The 23426-nt window shown below is 36.2% G+C and overlaps 1 protein-coding gene across 2 annotated transcripts; it reads right to left on the reverse strand.

The window, feature by feature from the left end:
- Window positions 1-1458: 1458 nt before the first annotated feature.
- afg1lb (AFG1 like ATPase b) lies at window positions 1459-23041 on the reverse strand. 2 transcript variants are annotated; one of them, XM_042746826.1, is made up of 14 exons: window positions 22891-23041; window positions 21546-21853; window positions 20333-20384; window positions 20077-20178; window positions 19451-19578; window positions 16461-16560; window positions 12866-12924; window positions 6483-6565; window positions 5188-5258; window positions 4895-4995; window positions 2754-2797; window positions 2657-2690; window positions 2337-2450; window positions 1459-2121 (listed from the first exon to the last, which is right to left on the reverse strand). In XM_042746826.1, the coding sequence occupies exons 1-14, from the start codon at window positions 22997-22999 to the stop codon at window positions 1993-1995; spliced, it is 1434 nt and encodes a 477-aa protein (XP_042602760.1). In that variant the 5' UTR covers window positions 23000-23041; the 3' UTR covers window positions 1459-1992. The 2 variants fall into 2 exon arrangements, with proteins under 2 accessions (XP_042602760.1, XP_042602759.1); XM_042746825.1 differs by having other exon boundaries at window positions 1462-2121; window positions 2657-2797.
- Between the last annotated feature and the right edge of the window lie 385 nt (window positions 23042-23426).

Raw genomic sequence — 23426 nt, forward strand, 5'->3', positions numbered from 1 at the left:
TTTTATTTTTTTGTCTTTCTTGGATCTTGGCATTTAAAATTACTTTGCACTTTCAGTGGATGTAAAATTGCCTATTCTACCCCAAGAAAGAAAATAATGATTGTTAATAACATTTAGATTTTAATGGAACCATTAATTAATAAATAACGAAAATATCGGTATTTAATTAAAAGAAAATTGTTCTTGTTTTACGTGCTCTGGGGCCACTGACAAACGTTGAGGCATGTCTTGTATTTGCCTTTCGCTGGCCCTTTAATCCCAGCGTGAGGTCGTTCTTCATGACACGCCCCCTGCTGCCAGCCTCGTTTTATTCAAACACATGACGTAATTCATAATCAAGAAATTTGCTCTGTCGTGGCGCTTCTCGAGTACGGCGACGTCTTATCAAAACACGAGCACACCTTTGTTCCTGCAGAGATGCGTATTTTCTCGTGCGCGGTGAAAGCGGCGATCTTTGTAAAGGAATGCGCTCTTCTTCCACCTGTACGTTACGACACATCGCATAAATCGAGATACAAGATTTCATTTATGCAGGTTCACAGTCAGAAATACCTGTAAAGAAAAACACACAGAACTAATATTACACAATTGCACGATTTGTGGTGCTATTCTGTGATGCTATTACATGGCCAACAAGTGTCACTGAAGACTGTTTTCTTATTCAGTCATTAAAGATGTAACATTATCATTGTTTGCTCCTCTATTCACTCCTTATCTTTTTAAAATCAGCCCTCCCCCTTTCGTCTCCCTTTCCTTTGTTCCTAACCCTGCATGGATGGAAAAGTCTGCAGGTGTCCTCTACAATAACCGTGTAGACACTAGGTCTTGTCAATGTCTAAAACTGTTCCTCAGTACCTGAAACACTACATTTGCAATGATGTCACTGTTGAATATATATATATAGTCACGTGGAAGCTGATAGGAGATATGATGTGTTGGTCCAAGGTCTCTTGTAAGACGTGTATTTATGATACTTGTTTTTCTTTAGCGTCTATGCGCATATGGTAATAGATGTATTGTTTGTAGGTTGCAGATTTGTTTGTAGGTGAGGTTGTCTAAGTCTAGTTCTCTCTGGGAGGAACAGATAGGGAGCTGCAGTATGCCTTGCTTGTGTCATGTAAAAACAATAACACAGAGCACGTGGGTGTGAATAAGCAACATAACCATCTTCTAAGGTACTGCCACCTTCAACCAGACACAAAATGAGAAATTACAGAAAATAGACCCCTTTAAATGTTAGGATTTTAAAGAAACTTGATTAATAACCGTTTTTGGAAGTTATGCTCATCATAGTTGATCAAAACAAAACAAATAAAAATAAAATACAAAAAGTAAAGTAAATTAAAATAAAGTAATAAGTCATAAAATAAAATGTGTTTGTTGAGATTCATTAACATTGCCACAACCATTACAACCAATGTTTAATGTTTTATCATAAACATTTTAATATTTAAGGAATGGAAGCCCAATTCCACCACATAAGAAAAAAACTGCTTTGGTAAATCTTGATAATTTATGATTTTAACTTTTATTTCATAATTATTACTTTCTATGTAAATTATTATATTGCTTTTTATAGCAATTATTACTCCTTAAATATGTAAATATGCTTTGATATTTAAGAAAGCATAACTGCATAAATTCACTTTAGACATCATTTATAAATATATTTTCCCTCTCCCACAGTAAGAGTGTATTTCAAAGTACATAATGTACTAAATACAACAGAATACACAATCCACTAGAGGGGGCTAGAAATCATCTTATTTTGCAACATATGCCTTGTCCTCCTGCAGTCCATGATATTTTGTTTTACATATTAATGGTGATGTGAGCATATGGACAGTTCCACTTGCTTTTAAAGTAATAAGATTAGGCTTAGAGTCTGTTTTTGCTAATGGAAATGTACCATCCCAAATGTTTTTGGAGGCGACAAAGACTCTCCTGTCGCCTCGATTAAGAAGCATTTGGTTACTGCAAGGGAGTTTCAGTTCATGTTCGACTCCGATCCCCACTTTTCCAGTACTGTTCTGTCTGCATCTCTGTGAGGCGGGATATTGTCCTCTGGAAGGCAAAGACCTCTTCATCTGCTGTGAACAATGTCAGCCTCTCACTGGCCTCCTAAGCAAAATAAATTAATGATTACAAATGTGTTTCTACAGGAATTAGCAAAGAACCAAGGCTCATTAAAATAAACCAGAAAGATTTTATCTATACATGACTAAGTATATTTATTTACATGCATGCAACATGAATGTGTGCTCTCAGTGTTTATGTATAGATTCAGAATTATAATGTAATGCCAATAGATGGCACTGTTAGGGTGTTGTCATTACATCGGTCAGGCCGAGTTCATCTATCATTAGGCGATCCCTTGCTTCCCCTCCAGTCATCGGTCCCTGATCAAGGAGGCGGTGTAATGGTGCATCAGCCAGTATCACCACTCTTACCTGAGAGTTTAAACACATAATTGAACCATGTCCATAGGTTGCTGGTGCTAACAGAGAATGGCAAAGTTATTATGAAACAAATGTATTTGAGGATTGCACATGAATAACAAGTGTTTTTGATTCTGCTGCAGATGGACATGTTTAAGGCCTGCATGAGCTTGAAGGATGTCAAAGTTACAGTAGTATGTGTTTTGAAGAGTCATTACCTTTTGGTCATAAAAGTTGTCAATGAGTGTGGTGAAGCGTCTAGCCTGGTCCTTCATTCCGACTCGAAAGTGAGGAACATTCCGTATGATGACCGTGTCAAACTGCCGTGCGATTTCTAAATAATCTCCTGCACCCAAAGGCTGCAATCAACAGATAAGCACATCAACACACTTGTAAAAATTTGGTAGCATTAATGATTAAACAGAGATGTTTAACCATATTAAGTGAGCTCTTCTGCTTAAAGGGATAGTTCATCAAAAAAAAAAAAACTACAGTTATCTTTATTCACTCATTCTCATGAGCTTTTGCTTAATTTTTGATTTCTATTCATTGTAGTTAAATGTTAAAAAAGACCACTACATTATTCAAAACAGAAGAATGAAAGTCATACAGATATGGAACGAAATGAGGGTGAGTAAATTATGATTTTAAAAAAGAAATGAATGCATGAAGGATGCATTAAATTTATCAGAAGTGACATTAAAGAGTGTATTACATTGTTACAAATAAAAAAATCTTTCAAATAAATGATGTTCTTATGAACTTATACTTTTCATCCTTGGAAGAAAAAAGTATCATGGTTTTTACAAAAATATTAAGCAGCACAGCTGTTTTAAAAACTGACATTACAATGAAGACTGGAGTAATGGCTGCTGAGAATTCAGCTTTGCATCACAGTAATAAATTAAATGATAAAATAGAAGTTATTTTAAATTTCAATAGATTTTCACAATTTTTACTGTATTTTTGATCAATTAAAATACAGCCTTGATGAGCATATGCTACTACTTTTAAAAACGTTAAAAACATCTTACCAACCCCAAACTTTTAAACAGTGTATATTATGTTTGAAAATATAATATAAAACACACATTCATCTGCTTTATCTTCAGGGGTCTCCCCACCATGACAGTGATTGAGAGGGAAACTTCACTGATGTCTCTGAAGCCTTAGCACATACCTTTTTATCCATCCATCTCTCATCTCATGTGCTTATTCCCTCTTGAATTTTTGTCTCTAATCTTCTATTTCATCCTATATCCTGTATCTTCTCTAGGCAGCATGTATCTCTGTGGTAACTAAGTGGAAAGGCACATTAACACATGCTGACATAGTCCCAACTGCATTAGCCTGACCATGAAGATGAAGAAGTTGAGGACTCTTCAGACAAATCCACACATGTACATGCACACCCACAAACGCACACACACTCGCTCGCCCTCTCAGTACACTGAAGTGAACAGCGCTCTCAAAAGCACTGAAGGACGCAGAGACAGTGTCTCGGCTCCATTAGAGAGCAGCATACCCATTCTTTCTTTCCTTCACAAACAAAAAAAGGGAGCATCATACTGGTAAACCAAGTCCAAGGCTACATACATAAACAAGCACACACACATACATACAAGCTGGCTTAGACTGGCCATACACAGGGCTGCAATGATGAATTAAATGTGTAGAGAGATGGATGGATGAAGTGGGATATGGTAGTGGTAGATGAACATGGAAAATAAAGAGGAAAATGCAGAGTGATACATAAGAGAGAATAAATCAGCAATCCTTAGCAGTAAGCAAAGGTTAAACAGGGATTTTGGTGGATTTTAAAAATGTGGTGATGATTTTGGAGCAAAGACAGGATTTCCTTTCCATCCCAAGAATAATAGCCTATGTTGAAATGCATGTGTGTTTGAGTAAGTTATTTTTTAAATAAATTAATTCTTTTATTCAGCAGTGATGCATTAAATTGATCAATAGTGGCAATAAATATACATTAATATTGTTGCAAAAAACTATTTTAAATGCTCTTCTTAAATTTTATTTTAGGTGTTTTATTAAATCAAAGAATCCTGAAAAAAGTGGTTTTCACAAAAATATTATTATATTATATTAAATATTACAACATTGTTAATACAAGAATGTTTCTTGAGCACCAAATCAGCATATTACAATAATGTAAAATTTATTGGAACTGAGAGTGGCCCACATTGGAAGATGGAAGTATAATGCTTAAATGCAATGAGCTTACTCCATTTATTCATTTTTTTTTTTTTACTAAGAGTGATTACACTGACTACATAAAGGTGGAATGGCAAGCTCCAAGATTTTAGTATTCCTTTCCTGAAGGTGCCAGAATGCTGTTCCTTTCCAGTTTAACCACTTCCCTCCTATATCTACATCTAAAATGTTTGGAAAAGACACCACAATCCAAATCCCAAACCAGAATTTTATGTCACACTCACTCGCTCACACAGCTCTTGGAAGGTGCAGTCTGCAATAGTTCCACAGGTTCTGCTCATGGTTACTTCTCTTCCTTGCATGTTCAGGACTCTTGGCCTGGTTACTATCAATGGTTAGAGGCAGAAATACAGTTATTGACTGCAATAGAAAGATCTAACACTTTAGCAATTAAACTATAAGGTCTACACATAAAATCAGCCAACACTACAAGATTAAACCTCACACACTAAGTCAAGAAACATCCACTCTTAACCTTAAAACCCCCATCTATGCAAAGGCAAATTAACTCGCTTACCATCATTTTGTCTGTACGCCAGTTCCTCAAACAGTGTATTGACAGCATTCTCTGCATCAGGCTCACTTGATCTATGGAAAGCGAGTGAAAGAGAAAGATAATTGAATATGAAATTAACCAGGTTTGAAGTGGTCACATCAAACAGTGCGTGCTGAAGGCTTGTGTTTGAATTTTCACAGTGCCTCAATAGAACAGGATGTTGGATTCAAAACGCAAACATTGAGAGAGTGTGAATAATAGGGAGCAGCAATCAGGTGTCAACAAACTCATGCATATTAACATCCTCTAAAAGAGCAGCTGTTGAGATAAAGGGTTTATAATAAGTCAGAAAAAGATGCTCAGTGTGTATTTATATTAATGTGCACTCATGATATGTAATTCTTTCCCTTGCGGTTTATTATCAGTTCTTTTTTCTCTTCTGAGTTGTTAGTTTTATTTTTGTCAGATTTATTACAACTGGCATCTTTTCATATGAGAAACATTTGTGTGGTAAAATAACTGTTCCATTACGTAAAGTAAGCATAAAATATATTATGTATAATTGTAATAAATACACTACCATTCAAAAGTTTAGGGTTAGTAAGAATTTTTAAATATTTTTGAAAGAGACTTATGCTCACTAAGCCTGCATATCAAAAGTTTAGGGTTAGTAATATATATATATATATATAATATATATATATATATAATATATATATATATATAAATAAATAAATACATACAGTAAAAAGCTGAATTTTCAAAAGCCATTACTACAGGTTCACACTCTATGTGCTCATTTGGTGCTCGGGAAACATTTTTTATTATTATCAATGTTGAGAACAGGTGTGTTGCTTAAAAATTTTTTTTTTTTTTTTTTTTTTTTTTGATGGATAGGATTGTTAAGAACAGAATTTATTTGAAATAGAAATCTTTATATTTTTTTTTTTTTTTTTCTTTTGACACTCTTTATTCAATGTGTTTCGACTCTTTATTCAATGTGCCCTTGAAAGTTTTAATTTCTTCAAACACTTTTGAAAGGTAGCGCATATGTATAATTTGTCAGGAATAATACAAGTTATATCTTATTATTATCAATATTAAAAGCAGTTCTGCTGATTAAAGCCATAAAGGTCTAAATACTGGACATCCAACAAACAAACAAATGTAGAAATAAATACTTCTAAAAATAAAAATTACAATTGCCCCAAATGACCTTGTAGCGGTTTAATTATTAATTTATTAATTAAATAAAAATAAATTATTAATTGAATGTTGCTAAATCACTCTTTCACAAAGAGAGAGAGTTGTCTTACATGTAGTATAGTTTTCCTGCTGCTTCCATTTCCCTTGTCCGGTAATCTATTCCAGTGTCAAGACTGACGGTATGACAGTGCTCCTGTACAGCAAAGGAGAAATGTGGTATAAGAGAATAGTTACAAATAAGAAGAGAGAAAGTGACAGCGTTTCATGAGCAAGTTTAAATGACAGTAGTTCTGTTTTGCCATGTAAATTTTGTATTGCAATACACAGCTCACCCCTAGGGGGTGACAATGCCACATGTACTGTGGGTTAATAAAACACGTTTTAATTGTTATAACAAAATAATACTGTGATCCATATTATCCTGTTGTAAGCCATATAATTAAGAAATACATTAAGTTTTACCTTTTCTAATGATTTTAATCTACTGTTAGCATCCAGGTATTCATAGTATTATCTATCTATCTAAAACAGTAAAAGATTGAGGGATAAACTTTATCAGGTTTCAAAATGCAAGTATAGAGAATTTATAATGGGATCTTTGCACTTGTTATTGTGTGATATGAAATTACTGCTAAAATAGCATCTGTGAAACAAAGTGATATGTAGTTACGGGTCAAATAAAATATGCGTATTAACTGTCAACACTGTTAAAGGTGTTAGTCGCTCACTTTTATGGAGTGTCTGTGTGGAACCACAGCATATCAAACTTATGTGCGAGTGAGAAAAAAACATTAAAAAGTAACAAAATGCTGGAGAAACGGTGACAAAAATGACTGATGAAAAGGAAGGGTGATTATTTTTAACAGGATGTGGATAATATGTGGTATTTAGGCGAGAGGCCTTTGCCTGAATCAGTCCTCAATGACAGCTCCAGCGAATTATGAAATCAGTGAATTTTCCGCCACCCTCCTCCTTGAACTAAAGATAATTAGCAATCACCACACAGAGCGAGAGAGGAGCGATCTATTCCTCTTCTTCCTGTATCCCTCGCCTCTTCCCCCCATTCTCCAGCACTGTCAACTTTTCTCTCTCGAGCGCAGAGTTCCACGTCCGAGCCAATTGGCTGAATCAGCCGTAATGACAGGCTGACAAACCACGAGCAGAAGAACACAAAAGGAAAAGTGTCACTTCATCAACCCCGCTCGACCTTGTCACCAGGCCGCCATGTAAACAGCCGCCACGGCCACGACAACCGCGCTTCCCCAGCAGCCATCAAAACGGGTTATTCCTCTGCGCACCCTATTCCATTTCTGCCTGTATATCTTAACGGTTGATGGGCCATCTCGCAGAAGAGTAATCGTGAGAAGGGAGAGGGGGAGAGAAATACAATCAGTAATGATTCCAGCACATGGTTCTTTATAATCAGTTGAAGACACGTCCTCTTGTGGATCATTGCATGATTATGGCCTTTGATGGGTTCATTAAGGACTCATAACTCCTCAAAGATCTTCATCGTCGGCTCTTCTCGACTCAGAATGCACACTGCCACGCAAATCTGATGCGCGTCCTCGGCCTTCAACAAGACCTGCCAGACCGCTCAAAATGTGCAGGATCTTCTAACTGACTGACCTTTTAATAAAAAACTAAAACCTGTTTCTATGAAATTAAAATGGCAACTAGAATGATATAATTTTAGGTTTAGCTCTAGCACTTGCTATTAGTAAGATTAATGGCTGTTGTTTAGTGGACAATTTCAGCCATGTTGATTACTTTTTTTATTTAGCCACTGAATTAGACCACCCCTACTTCAACAACACATCCTCTCTCTAAAATTTGCCCATGACCAATCCAACCCAAAGTTAGCAAAAGTTGTAAAATGATCCCTCTGTAAACAGCAAAAAAATAAATAAAAAATAAGTCAGATGAGCAGCCCACTATTTATTTATTTGTCTGTCTGTTTACAGAGGCAGGTATAATTTCTGAAGAAACCATTGATGCGTCAGGTCACATGGACATATATGCGTGGAAAAAAAGCAAAATAAATAAAATAAAAATATACAAATAAAATTGGATGAAGTTACCTGACAGACATTATAAAAAAAAAAAAAAAAAAAAAAAAAAAAATATAAACTTACTTTTTTCCTTCATCATCATCATCAATAATAATAATAATTTTAGTTTTTATTTATTATACGTGAATTAAAAATAATAAATGTTTTTTTCTTAATAATAATAATAGTATTTTTTTTTTTGTAATGCCCACCACGTCATTACAAAAAATAAAAATTTAAATAAATAAATACAAATAAAATAGATTATTTAGTTATCAATTTTAAAGTGAAAGTTTATTTTAAAGAGTTCTTATTGTTGCATGTGCTGGATGCCCACAGCTTCCCTGCACAACCATTTCGAATGAAACTGAAGTCTGTCTCTCTTTCTGTCCATCTTGCTCTTTCCCTCTCTCTTTCTATCTCTTCTCCACTCCTCAAAAAAGTTGCCTTTGAGTTTTTCAAAGCAAGGGTTGCCATTGAGCTCCAACAAAAGCCAAGGATAGCTGGCGATTGGACCCTGATGAGGTCCACTACCTCATTACTGACAGCCGAAAACATTTGATGCTTTTTTCCCTCCTGTTTGGGAGGAAGAGGGGTGGATTGACAGAGCCTGGCTTAAGGAGCGCGCGGTGGGAGAACTGAAAAAGAGAGGTGGCAGAGAGGGACAGGGGGGAAAGGTTGTAGTCCATTCATCTTTGTGTGTCTTACAGCCTCTGTGGGTAGGAGAAAAGAAAAGGGGGGGTGAAAGCGGGGGCGGGGTAAAAAGAGAACGAGAGACAGCTTAAAACACTGCCTTTATGCTTTTGAGTCCAGGACGACTCCTCTTACATCAAAGTGTTTTTACCACTGCGCTGTGTGATTTTGTCTCTCTCTATGTGTGTGTGTGTCTTGAGTGAATCTATTGAGAGATTAGGTGACTAGCGAGTGTGTGTGTGAGGGAGAGAAAGAGAGAGAGAGAGCTATGGGGGTGGTTAACGACGTGAACACACTAATTACGCCTAATGATCTATTCCCTTTACATGTAACCGGCTTTGTTAGTTAATCAGAACACTCTCAAAACATACTCAAAATGTTCTCACAACCTCTCCTTGCCCTGCCCAGGACTCTTAAAGAAACATCACACTTGGAACATCTGTCTCGCTTTGAAAGCGCAGACCCCCCAGACCTCCGCAGAGGCCACAGGCCATGGCCCTCATCCTCTCCATCACAATCACTCGCTCCTCAGTCTTTGCTAATCTGTGCCTGCTAAAAACATGACTGACCAACTTTAGTGGTGACTTGGCAAAACAACATCTTTTGAGTGACCGTTAACGAATGTCAAGGCACCTCAAATGTTGGTCTTACGGCTTATTCACACCAAAACCAGAAGTTCTGACAGAGGAAAAACATGACTAACATGATTTTAAGTCCAAAATATTGTAGTTATGGTCAATGTTTTGCTTAATTTAATAAACACTGCCATTCAGGTTTTATTATTTTCAGAGAACTTAGCAGTATAGTTAAAAAAAAAAAGAAAAAAGTTTTGTATTGGACTTGGTGTAAACAGGCTTTTAGACATCAGATCAAAAAAACAGCAGCAAGAAAAGAGAAAGCGACATTACTGACATACACATCTCTGTCCTTCCCTCTATGAATGGATTATGTTGTCTCGCATAGGTCTATCTTTATTAACTGCCTCTAATTATTCAGATCAAGGAGTCAGTCTGTCTAGTCAACTAACTACTTTAAGGTTTCCATTAAAGTTTGGATATTTTTATGATAAAATAGATCTGAAGGAAAGCAAAGATTAAAAAAAAAATATTAGAAATAGGAGGTTAACAAAAGGACAGTGGAACAATAGCAGCCATCCAACATAAATTGCCTCTTTTCATTTTTGCTCCATCTTCAAGTCATTCAATCATCATACACTCATCCTTACCCACCAGAGACCTTCACCATGAAAACACACACACACATAAGACCAAGACAACATAACCAAAGGAACACGGGGAACAGCAGAGAAAAACAATTAGCCAAAATGAAGACAGACATTTGAGCAAAAATAAGGCCATCACACCTCTATGATAATGTGTCTGTTGGAGCAAAAAAAAAAAGAAAAGAAAAAGAAAAGAACGCTAGGAACAAAAAAGATACTATGAAAGACAGATAAGTTACTTAAAACTTGAAAATCAATAGGGGTTCTGACCTTACTTAATATGTATAATTAGGGCTGCAAAATCAAAATTAATGAATCAGATTGATCACAAATATCAACATTCATTTAAAGACATTACATTAGACAAAAGCACTGAATAGACAACTTGTTTTAGAAAAAATATATTGTTTACATAAATATACATCACTGTTCAAAAGTTTGGAGTCCTTTTTTTTTTTGAAAGAAGTCTCTTGCTCATAAAGGCTGCATTTTATCTGATTAGAAATACAGTAAAACAGTATTAATATTATTAGAATGTGTAAGAAGTTTTTTTATTTTAATATATTTTTAAAATATATTTTGTTTATGCAATGGCAGTAAATTTCATCATATTATTATTAATAATGCTGAAAACATTTGCGCTGCTATATGTTTTTGTGGAAACCATGAAACCATTTTTTCAGGATTCTTTGATGAATAGAAAATAGATTTCATTTATATGAAATAGAAACATTTTGTAGCATTACTATAACTTTTGATCAATTTAATGAATCCTTGCTGAATAGATTTCTTAAAAAAAAACAAAAAAACAACGTAGCGTATAATTTAAAATAATTTTAATAGAAATATTTTTCAATATTATATTGTTTTTAAATCATTTTTACATGATTTACATGAACTGACAGCCCTAATAATAATAATAATAATAATAATAATTTGAATAATATTTTGTAGGCAAATAAACATTACCACCCTGAAGAGAGATTAAAATATATAGAAGGAGAACAGTCAAGAGCCAGTGAGTGCATTTCAGTGAGTCTGTCACACATTATTAGGGTTGACCAGGCATGAGAGGAGGCACTTGGGCCACCCTAGTTACCCTGAAGTGGGATCCTGGGTTGCCTCAAAACCAGATGGCCTAACAAAGAAGCTCAAACGTTAGAGGTGCAACGCAGGGCGAGATGTATTCAGCACTCTTACCAGGCAAGATTAACACAGGCCAGAATAGAGGGTGACTTTAAGGACCCCAGGGATTTGACAGAGATGGTCTGAACCAGAGTGACTGTGCTGGCCCACTGACCATAAAAGACCCAGGGGTCAAACTGAGAAAAATCACAACCTGAATGAAGCATCTAGCAGCTTTTATTTTTAGCACATTCTACAGAGGGGGGTCCTTTAACTATGAGGAATACTAGGATATAATGTGGATTAGAAAGACATTGTATTGCCAGTCATCAAAGCATCCTCCTATTATTTCGCTCTTCAAAATCACAGAGCGAAAAGAAACAAGTAAAGGATGACTGGTTTGTATTGCCATTAGCGCTCCCTGTACAACTGTGACCCAAAAAAGAAAATTTGCTGAAAATGTACTCAAACATCAGGCCATCCAAGATGTGGATGATTTTGTTTCTTCATTTGAACAGATTTGGATAAATTTAGCATTACATCACTTGCTAACCATTGGATCCTCTGCAGTGAATGGGTGCCGTCAGAATGAGAGTCTGAAAAACTGATAAAAACATCACAATAATCCACAAGCAAATTTAGACTTGTTTAGGCATTCTGACGGCACCCATTCATTGCAGAGAATCCATTGGTGAGCAAATTATGTAATGCTAAATTTATCCAAATCTGTTCTGATGAAGAAGAAGAAGAAAATTAATCGAGAGCGAGTACATTTTCAGCAAATTTTCTTTTTAGGGTAAACTATTTCTTGAACAGCATGCTCAATATTTAACTACAGAACAAGCCAATCAACGTTAAAAACACATTGAGCTCAGTGTGTTGATACCAATCAAATGTGCAAGAATGTGGCCTGCTGTAAAATGCCTGAAAATGATGGTCTGATTATTTATGATGGAAAGCTGTCGCAGGATGATGGTAATTAACCAGACAGCACACAGGATAATGCCAATACCTGCTTAAAATAATACAATTAACTTGCAAAGCAGATCAGAGCATTGCTGGCGTCCATGGCCGGGCGCACTTTGAAATGCAAGCAGCTTCACGCAATGCCGTCTCATTCCAGCCGACCCACGCCAGTCATTAAACGGCCTCCATGTCTGTCACACTCTCTCTCTGTCTGTTGCTCTCATCTCCAGGTATGATCAAAGCTGCCTTTTTTCTGTTTTGTGCGTTTTTGCAAACACATATGGGGTTGTGTATTTTTACCTGTGAATAAAATACATCAAAAACCAGACAGAGCAGAGGAGGAAACATGAAGAGAGAGAGAGAGAGAGAGAGAGAGAGAGATGGAGATAGAATGAAAGGATAAATAAATTAACTGAGAGAATGACTTTGTCTTTACCTTGAGTACGCCAATGAAAGGCACAAAAGCCGTCCTCTGAAGCCCGTTTTTGTACAGTTCTGAGAGAGAGAGAGCACGAGAGGGAGAGATGCTGGTTAGATTCACTCTTTAGCCTCCTAATAATGTCATTTTCCATCTATGATTGGCAAATAAAGTGTCTATTGATGAAGTGAGGGACGGGAAGGGAGGAGGGACAAAAGGGATGAGGAGAGGCAGAAATTGATTTCTGTGGGCAGCGCAGGAGAAAGGCAGTACATGAAATTCATTACATTCCCAAACAATGAGCTCAAGAGAAGAAGTCTCTCTCTTTCTGCACAGACAATAAACCTGCATCACGGTGAATGGAGACTTCAATTAGCCACACGGGCATGATAAACCACACACACACAGATGTAAAGAGACCATGATGAGTATATGCTTCTCTCTGTGCTGTAAAACTTGTTTAAAGCTGCCGCAAGCAAGAAAATATAAAGGAAACAGAACTGTCATAACAGAGGCATGTTGAGCTATAAACAGTCCAGTGAGACATGTTCAGCCAGTTCTCACCCAAGAAATGAAAGCATGCTATAAGGATCTTACTACGAAAGAACAGATAAAGCCTTTCCATAGGCATCTGGGTGGCCACTTATGAGAATCATACTGAGAGATATTTTAAAGGATCCTATATACTCTTTTTCCTTAACATCCACTTATAATATTTGTACCAAAACAGTAAGTCAACGTATAAGTGGTTTGTTTTTCATGGCCATCTTTGGTCGCTATTTTTATTTATTTTTATAAGGGCAATTTTTGCCCACTGTACATTTAGACTTAAATATACATGGTAATTGTTGGGCAGTCACTTAAGTGTCACTTATTAGACATCAGAAAGTAGCAAAAGTTCAAAACAATATTATCTTGCATCTTATTTTTAAATTAAAATTTTTTGAAAGTCTATATATATATATATATATATAAATTCTTTTACAATTGTTATTCTTAAGGTTTGTCCAGAAAATTATGAACAACTGGAAATATCGTGGAGTTTTTCCAATATTGGCCCTGAAATCAAAATGTTTAAGCACCACTAGTTTAAGATGAATCATTTTTATTTTCAAACATTTTACATTTTATTAAAATATTTCTAATTAAACTTTTCATAAGTTATATCTTTGATGATTCTCAATTATCTGCTGTAGGTCATTAAATAATCCATATACATTTATATTATTTAAAAAAAACCCAGACAGATACAGATTCTTCTGAATGAATTTGACACTTTTTTAAGCAGTTTAATAATTTTATCCTGGTGCATAACTACAAGGTCATTTAAAGATTAAGTTAGTGAAGTGCACCCTCTTTCACATTTGTCCATCCATTTCCCTTGCTTTACCTGAAGAAATGGTTTTGGGTGACGCCAAATATCTAAGTTCAAACACGCAAGCCTCTTTAGTGGCTCTTCAGTTCAGCATCTTTATATCAATAAGCGAGCAATCTCTTTCGATGCCATCTCTCTCCCTCCCATCTTTCATGTGTACCCGTCTATCCATTAGTCACCTAATTAAAATGGAATAAGATGGCTATTAAGTTTTACCGTAGGCTTTGTTCTCTGTGGCTGGTTAATGTTAGGAGAGGGTTTCTTTATGTAACTGGCGCTCACCGTTTTGTACTCGGCACACAAGGCCACTTCATACAACGAGACATTAGCAGCGCTCCAAGACAGAAACAGAGAAGAGAAAGGCAGAAGGAGTGTCTTATCTCTACCCTTATCACTCTCCCTCTCCAGTTTAATGTAACATCACAGCAATTGCAAAAAAATGGTGTCTGTTGAATCAACAATGAGGCAGAGGAAGAAAAGAGTGGGAACGGTGGAGAGAGATAAAAGACTAACTGCTCATGTTCAAGCGGGTATCAAATAAAGTTGCCTCGTTTTATGATGAACGGCGTATAGGCGAGAAATCTTTGATGGCGGCAAGGTTGAAGTTTCCAGATGATTTAAAGGGATAGTTCATCCAAATACGTCGCCCACATCATTTTAAACCTGTATGATTTTCTTACTTCTATGGAAAACAAATTGAGATATTTAAAAGAATGTCCAAGCTGCTTTTTTTCCTTTGATAGCTTTGGTCACCATTCACTTTCATTGTATGGAAAACAACAGCTTAGACATATTTCTAGATAACTGCCTTAGTGTTCCACAGAAGCAAAAAAAGTCATACAGGTAATTAATTAATGATCATTTTCATTTTGGGGTGAATCATTCCTCAAGCTACACCAAAAAGCACATAAGAAATGGTTTATTGAAGAACTAAGGGTTTAAAGTTCAGCTGGATGCAGTAATCATTGTATTTCAGGCCTAAATAACACTCTTCAGATTAGTTTCATGTAATCCACCACCACAGAGAAGCAGCCAATGGCAGGTGTTTAAGTGCATGCAAGAAAGGAAGGGAGCAATAAAAAGCAGAAAAGGAGTGAGAGACTTTACGCAGATTATCAATAGACCTCAAACATCATGGCATCAAAATACAGCGATTAACCAAAGAGTGACTTAAAGGGGAGGTGAACTTTAGAAAAGCGTGAAAAGGAAGAAATAAGATCCTGACACATGAGATGGTGCAGAACTGGATTAGAACACGAGACAGACGTGTAGTTTAGGAACATGTTTTACTTTCAGGCCACAGAAAAGAACGAGGAGAATGAGAAAGGTATGGTGGTCTATTGTTGGGAAGCTGGTAGCGAACAATACAAGGTGAAAATGTACAAGAGTCATGTGTGCTGTGTAGGTGACAGGTCAGGATCAGAAAGCACACACTTAACCCTGGAAATTGATGGAGGAAATGAAAGGAATAAATTGATTTAATTGTCAGATTTGTTTTTTTTTTTCCGCAAAAAGTGTAATAAATTATAAAAACCTAAATTTAAATATATATATTAACACGAATATTTACACCACAGTTTAAAACTTTTTAAAAATGTTTTTGAAGGACATCTCTTTCAAAGGGTGCATTTATTTGACCAAAATACAATAGAACGGTAATATTATGAAATATTACTACAATTTAAAAGAACTGATTTTTTTTTTTTTTTTTTTTTTGTTTGTGGTCAGATTTTTTGATTGTTTTGGTGATTTTTTAGGAATTTATTATTTTTTTTTTGTATTTTTTTTTTTATGTAATTTTGAGGATTTTTTTTTGTAACAATATAAAAGTATTCACTATCACTCTTGATCAGTTTAATGCATTCTTGCTGATTAAAAGTATTAATTCCTTTAAAAAACAAACAAAAAAATAATTTTTTTCTTTATGTTACAGATAAACTGTTGAACATTAGTGTTTCTTCTATTTTACAATTTTATAATTTGAATTTAATTAAAATAAATCAATTAATTAAAAGATTATTAATTTATTTAAATTTTAATTTTAAAAATTGAAAATATGAAGATTGTGTAGTAATGAAAGGCACATTTTTACTCAACTTTACTTAAAGTTTCAGTTTATTTCCAGGGTTAAATAATAAGATTGAAAAATCACAGATTTTCTGCATGGACCTGGACATTTAAACACCAGTTTCTGTTAATCACATAAATGGCTTCAACATTACCCAGACATCTCCCTACCTTCAGGTGGTCGATTTGAGGTTGCCACAACCACAACCCCACACTTGAACAAGCCCTCAAATAACTGCTTCAGGATCACAGCATCAGCTATATCCACCACCTGAAGAAAAAAAAGACTATTGTTAATCATTGTAATCTGACGAAAAATTTAATATAGCAACCCATATTCTGCATCAGCTATTTCCTTTTTCACGCACATGTAAAATACAGCATACCATCAGTTAATTTCATAGGAATAGATCAAATTCAACTGAATTTTTGGCAAACTGTAATGAAACAAATGAATGTGTATTAATGCATACAGGTTGGTTTTAATTTCATGTTGCCCATAAAGCAACCTTTAGCTTCCGTTGTTCCTGTTCTGTCCTCTAGGCAGGACAGTCAAGACACTATGGGAGCGAGCACAGGCGTATTAGCTAGAGATGAGTGAGGTACAACTCTCTCCCCTTTGGCCTTCCTCTGCCTTGAGCTAATTACCACAATTGTGTGCATGCATGTGCACTTGTGCATGCGTGTACATGTGAATGAATGAGCGAAAACCAGGTGTCGTTGCATTTTAAAACCAAAGCCTCGGCCAAGGTCCTTTGACATCACCCTCCCCAACACACTCACACACAGACGCAGCACAGACACAAAGCCACTCCACCTGACTGTAAAATGGCCACACAGAGCTGCGGCTTTCTGCTAGAGACAAGGACAAGTGGCCAAAGCGCTGAAAAAGGTAAATAATTGAATAAATAAATAAATAAATAGTAAAAATCAGTGGCACAATGAGAGCCAGATGGCCACACAGAGACAAATATGTATACACACACACACACAGATGCGCTCCCATTGTGCTCGAGGGCCTGGCATGGCTGTCCCTGAATCTCAGAAGCGAGAGGATGAGTGGTTCTTTCATTATTATCATTTTCATCATCATCATTCATTATTATCATTTAAACGTTGCCTTTTTCACAGCAGCGAGCTGTTGCCTCACACACATCTGCAGCAACGTTGGGGCTGCTGACCCTCCCCTGACAAAAGGAGCCCTTTAGTCAATAGTACACAATGAGATCAACCATGGTCCGCTCTCATCTTCTCCCACGTTTCTGCTACTTTTTCAGGGTTGAAATGCATTTAGTCAAAATGCATATAGAGTTTCAGCTTGCTTCGCATTAATACTTGATTAACCTTTGCATATCTGGCAACGAGGAGCCAAATAAGGGGCCGGAGATGTTTTTGTCATGTAGAAGATCTCCTCATTCACTGAGCTCTACTATTCTTAGAAGGACACACTTATGACTGCCATACCCCCAGCATATGTTGTTTTCTTATATTGAAGTGTTTCCCTTTTTTGCATATTAAACCTTCGGCCCCATCAAACCCAATTAGCGTCTTCTATAGCGGCCTTACGTGCGGCAAGGTGGAGGGTGTGCGTTTGTGTTGTCAGAAGGGTGGTCGGTTACAAAGATGAGGTGCTATGGCAGAAATTGGATCACATTTCCTTTAACCGTCCTCTTCTATTCTTCATTTCAAAGGAGTCATTTAATTATGACCTTTTCATCCGTCCTGTATTTGTTTTTTGTTTGTCGCACAGGCACTGCAACACTCATGCGTGAGTGTGTATACACACACACACACACACACACACACACACACTTTCAGTCTCTGGGTATTGATTGCCAGGTTGAGTGCAAGAAAGCCCTCTGTGTGGTGTTGTTGTGGACGACAGCGAAAACAACAGCACGGATATTCAAATGAGCATCCAATTACGCCAGCAAAGAGTCACTTTTGTGTGGCGCACACGGGTGCCAAATTGCACTCTTTTGATCTTAAACCTTTACTTACACAACTCTGTCGATGAGTAATTTCACCCGGCGACTGACAGGGGCCTGAGACAATGCCTCAAGCGGTTTCTACTCGCTCTTCCTCTTTCTATATCTCTCTTGGTCCTTCTCTCAATACCTTGCATTCATTAAGGGAGTGGAGAGGGACAAAAGGGGAAGGCTACAAATTACTGATAATGATGCCGGACTAATGAAGAGAATGGAGAAATTTCATTAGCATTTAAGAGGCATGGATGCATGCGACCCGCCATAGTCGCTCTCCATTACCCCTCACTCAAGGAAGCAAGAGGGGCTGACTGAAACTCGATGCCTCATTTGCATGCTTAAGTGGCAGTGGCTCCTGATTGGTAAGGGGCTGTCAGCTCCTCATTTATGCATCATAAACAAAATCTGTGTGCTTTCCATATAGCTGCGAGCAACAATTGGTGAGGTGAGCTTTCAGGGAATAATGAGAACCCATACTAAATAAATATATGAAAGCGATCAGGCCTAGGATAAACATTTCAATTTAAAAGCCATTAATAAAAAGAGCAGCCCTTCATCCTAAAGCAGTGATAGAATTAGCTCTTGATTATCAGAAATGAAGTCTACAGAGGTTATTTGAGTGCTGCATGTAATATTATTAAGATAACAGGACATTTTTAGAAATCAGTAAACACCACAATGATACTGAACCAGAGAACAAAAAACTAGATAATGATTAATAGATATCATTCCTTAAGGAAAATATTGATTATTAATTGAGAAATTTGCTGATTGATTGGTTTAAATCTGCAAACATGTATATGGCGTTTCATTTTTTATTCATCTTTTTTGGGTTTGAAAAGAATACAATTTTCGGTTTAATTCTAGCTTTTTTCTAATCTCGATTATCTGTGGCCTCAGCATGTTTTCAGATCTGTGTGAAGTTATCTGACTCCACTAGATGGCTCCAAAATGAACAAGGCTTATATCTCCTAAGAGCTATTCCACACTGTAGTCAGATGAACTACATCAATATAAACACATCATTAGCACATGCTGATTCTTACAATATTTCTGCAGCTTACATTATTCCCTTCACTCATGCACTCAGAAACACACAGCAAATATGCATCTTAGAAATCTTTCAACAATTTTACAAACTCTTCACCCTCCCAATTTCCCTACTCCTGCCCTCACCTGAAACTCATCAAAGCATAGGAGACAGGTTTCCTCTGCGATCTCCATGGCAACCGGAAAGATGGGGTCATACATTGTCATTTTACCGATCCGTCGCTTTGGCAGGCTCTGTTTCAGTTTGTGGATCCCTGAATGCAATGCACAAATTAAAGTCAATAGAAATAAATGAAAATGCTCTTAGAACCTAGACAAAATTAAATTTTGAACTGAGAGGAATCTATTCTACTTTATGCTGTTATTTTCCTTAATTGTTATTCATGCTTGATAAAAGGCATGTTTGTTTGCTATACTTGTACAAATACAAAATAATACTACCCTAAATTGATTAATATGGAATGAGGTAAATATACACTACTGTTATTAAAAAAAGTTTTGGATCAGTTTTTATTAATAATACTTTTATTTACCAAAGACATATTTAAGTTGATCACGTTAAAGACATTTATATATATTCATATTTATCTAAATTTAGCTTTGCTCTCAAAGGAATACATTACATGTTTAGCATATATTGAAAAACTTTTTCAATTGTAATGATATTTTAAAATATTACTCATATTACATATGGCCATTTATGTATCCACAATTACTCGAGAACAGGCTACCTTGGTTTATTTAGAACTTACTTCTATGTACGTCTAACATGAATGCATTGAAATGAACCCTCCTTTTTCTTCTGTTTTCCACAAATGAGTAAAAAAGATCCATCAGCATTGTTTTGCCAGTGCCTATTGATGATGAAACAAAACAAAACACAGAATAAGCATTAATTGGCCTCTCCAATGTAAAGTCCAGTCCAATCCCTCCAAACTCAAGATATGCATGCTTAAAATGATGAATCATTTTGCTGCCATAGCTAAAAAATTTTTTACTTAAGCTTACCAACATCACCATGGATATAGTAGCCGTGGGGAGGATGTGGCTTTGGGGACTCCTGTAAAATAAATTCAAACATTACCATCTTCTTGAACGCAGTAAAATGCTGGTTTGCTTCAGCACATTTTAGCCTATATGTAGCTTATATCATAAAGACATCTTATGGTTTGATTTTGTCACCAATATCCAGGAAACTCTTGGCATGCGATTAAGTGCCCCTGACTCAAAGTTTCAAATCAATGTCCACAACGCATTCAGCTTTCAGAGTACAAGGTGTTTGATGAGCCAGTCCAGAACTGTCTGTTGCTGCAGACAATTGATCATTCAGGAAAAGACAGAGCCGACATCCTTATGCCCTTATTTATCTTGTCAATGGGGTGAATGCTGTTTGAGCAGTGAGGCGCAGCGTTCTTGGATGACAGCGTGTGACTTCTCACTGACTTCCAGAACTCTCTGTAGCTCGTTATTGTGGCTGATGGCAGTGGTCCAGTCACGGTAGAGTGGACAAACACAGTGAAGAGACTGAGAGAGAGCGGACACAGGCCCTGTCAGGGACGGGTCCACAAGGTGGAGTCATGCTCTACACTTTCACAGGACGCAGCCAAGGGGAAAAAGTTCACATGCCAACACTCTTAGGCTCCGTTTTCCACTCTCTTTCACAAACGAACTGTTGTTTGCTCTGGTAATGCTTTAGATAAACAATGACTTTGGGATTTTAATACATTTTTTGGAAAGAATATCTTCTTTTTTTTGCTTATTATAATAAGTGATTCACTTTTAAATGAAAAGAATGCATTTATTAATTTACTCACTATACGCACAAAGTGTTTTGCTCTTTTTGCCCTAAATAATCAACAAAAGAACACGTCGCTATACATATTTCTGTTTATTTCCCCATATTAAAAGTGGAGCTGGGAATCTCTTTCCCAGACAATGGTGACCCCTCATTACTGAGGCGAGGGATAGGTGGGGTGTCCTGACTCAGTAGGGGGCCGTGCTGTGATCCAGCAAGTGCTTGGTCTGCTCTTTCCTCCCACTCTCCACCCCACAAACACAAACAGGCTGAAGCTGCTTTGACCTACAAACAACAGTCCCACAGCAAATTAGGCAATGGCACAGTGCAAGCACTGGGGTCTGACTGAAGGTTGTCCTGCTAAGCTTTTTCTTCCCTGTAAACATTCACAGACTGCTGCTCAGTTTGGCACATATAAACCCATACCTTTTGTATGTTGTCTACATCTCTGCCTTCTTTTTCATTCGACATCTTTTCTTCAGGACTGCAAAGGTTTACTTTACTTGTATTATTCTTCAGTTCTGGGGTGGGTTGCCTATGTAAACAGTCTTTAGGTTGAGGGAGAAGGATGGGGATGTTGGTATAGTCTGTCATCACTTTGTTTAACTGTTCTAACTGAAGAAGTGCAGCTCTTTGTTGATCATCCTCTTGCAGTGACCCGGAGCAGACAAGACTGTCATAGTGGCTGATGAGTCCGCCATGAGCAGCCCAAGGTGCTGACATAGATGCATGTCCTGAAAAAAATGATGAATACCATTAAGAAACAAGAACATGTTGTTAAACACATATTTGGAATCTATTTATTGAAGAAATTTTACAGTGCTTATATCACATAATACTTGATAATAATTCCTTAATATTTCACAAGACAATAATTGATGGATGAAGAATATTAGATCCACTAAACATCTATTAGATGTGACAACTTTTTTTCTTGATTATGAACAAATGTATATGTAAGAGATCCATTTTAACATGAGTAAATAATGACAATTTATATTTTACAGCTGTAAAAGATTGTTTAATATGAGACATTTAAACTTAAAAGAACTAAAAGTTGGGAAAGATTCAAGAAATGTCTTCCTATAAAATACTTATACAGCACAATAAAAAGTTAATCTTTTTAACAGCTTGGTTGCTAATATAAGAATACTTCTCTCTTTTATATATATATATATAATATAATAATAATATATATATATATATATCTATATATATATATATATATTATTATTTTTATTATATATATTTTTTTTTTTTTTTTCTCAATTTTTTTAAGTTTAAGCCTTAAAACTTGTTATTATTATTGTCATCAATTAGTTTAAGAGATTTAACAATAAGCAAAATCTCAGCAAGACAGACATCAAATCTAGGAAACATCTTGAGAAATCTGATTTTGTGAATAATTTATTATTATTATTTTTTTTTTCAAAAATACAATAAATTAACAACAAGATCAATAGCATGGTCACTGGCAGAAGTATACCTTACAGCGAAAGTTAAAAGAAGGCAAACTCCATCCAATAAAATTTTGGCCATAATTGTTTTTTCTCTCATTAAAGCAAAACTCCATCCAATAAACGCTTTTGATGTGTGTGTGTGTGTGTGTGTGTGTGTGTGTGTGTGTGTGTGTGTGTGTGTGTGTGTGTGTGTGTGTGTGTGTGTGTGTGTGTGTGACAAAGATGGATATAAAGAACTATGACGTAAGTGCTTTCCCGCAGTTATCACGTGTTATCAGCACTGACCATGACAGGAGAATATTCATGCTCACCTCTAACGGCCTTAAACAGTTCACACCAAACTCCTCTCGACAAACTTGTCTCTTTGAATGTAAGTCTTAAAAGACATCTCGTTGTCCACCACAACCTGTATGCCGCCATGTTGATTCAAAACCTAATAACTTTATTGAGCGCTGTACACTGACACCTTATATCCCTTAATGAAGACCAGACACTGCTCTGCATGTTGCTCTTTCACGTTTATACATGTCACAAACACGTTACAGTACATAAGAAAATAGCTTTTATAAACATAAACGGAGGCTAAATCAAAATCTCAGCTTATTCGTGAATAAATGCGAGATATTATTCTGCATATTATTCTAAACAATATTTGAGAAACTCATTTTTAACAATACAGATTTACAAAAAGTGCACTGTTCTTGCTTTGACAGAACTTATGTAATTACATTACAGAATGCGGTAGGAGGAATGCCAGAATGGAGCTTGAATAAATGACAAATTATACTCTACAACAGGTTCAGAATTTATAACCTGTAAAAGTTAAACATTACAGATGTCCAACAAA

The sequence above is a fragment of the Cyprinus carpio genome, chromosome B20 (assembly GCF_018340385.1).
Source record: "Cyprinus carpio isolate SPL01 chromosome B20, ASM1834038v1, whole genome shotgun sequence".
NCBI lineage: Eukaryota > Metazoa > Chordata > Actinopteri > Cypriniformes > Cyprinidae > Cyprinus > Cyprinus carpio.

Excerpts from the sequence above, each read along its gene's own strand:
- afg1lb (XM_042746825.1), bottom strand. The coding sequence starts at position 22,999 with ATGGCGGCATACAGGTTGTGGTGGACAACGAGATGTCTTTTAAGACTT. Across the intron at positions 20,385-21,545 it reads ATGTAGACAACATACAAAAG|GAGTCCCCAAAGCCACATCC; the intron begins GTATGGGTTTAT and ends TTTATTTTACAG. Across the intron at positions 12,925-16,460 it reads CTCAAATCGACCACCTGAAG|AACTGTACAAAAACGGGCTT; the intron begins GTAGGGAGATGT and ends TCTCTCTCTCAG.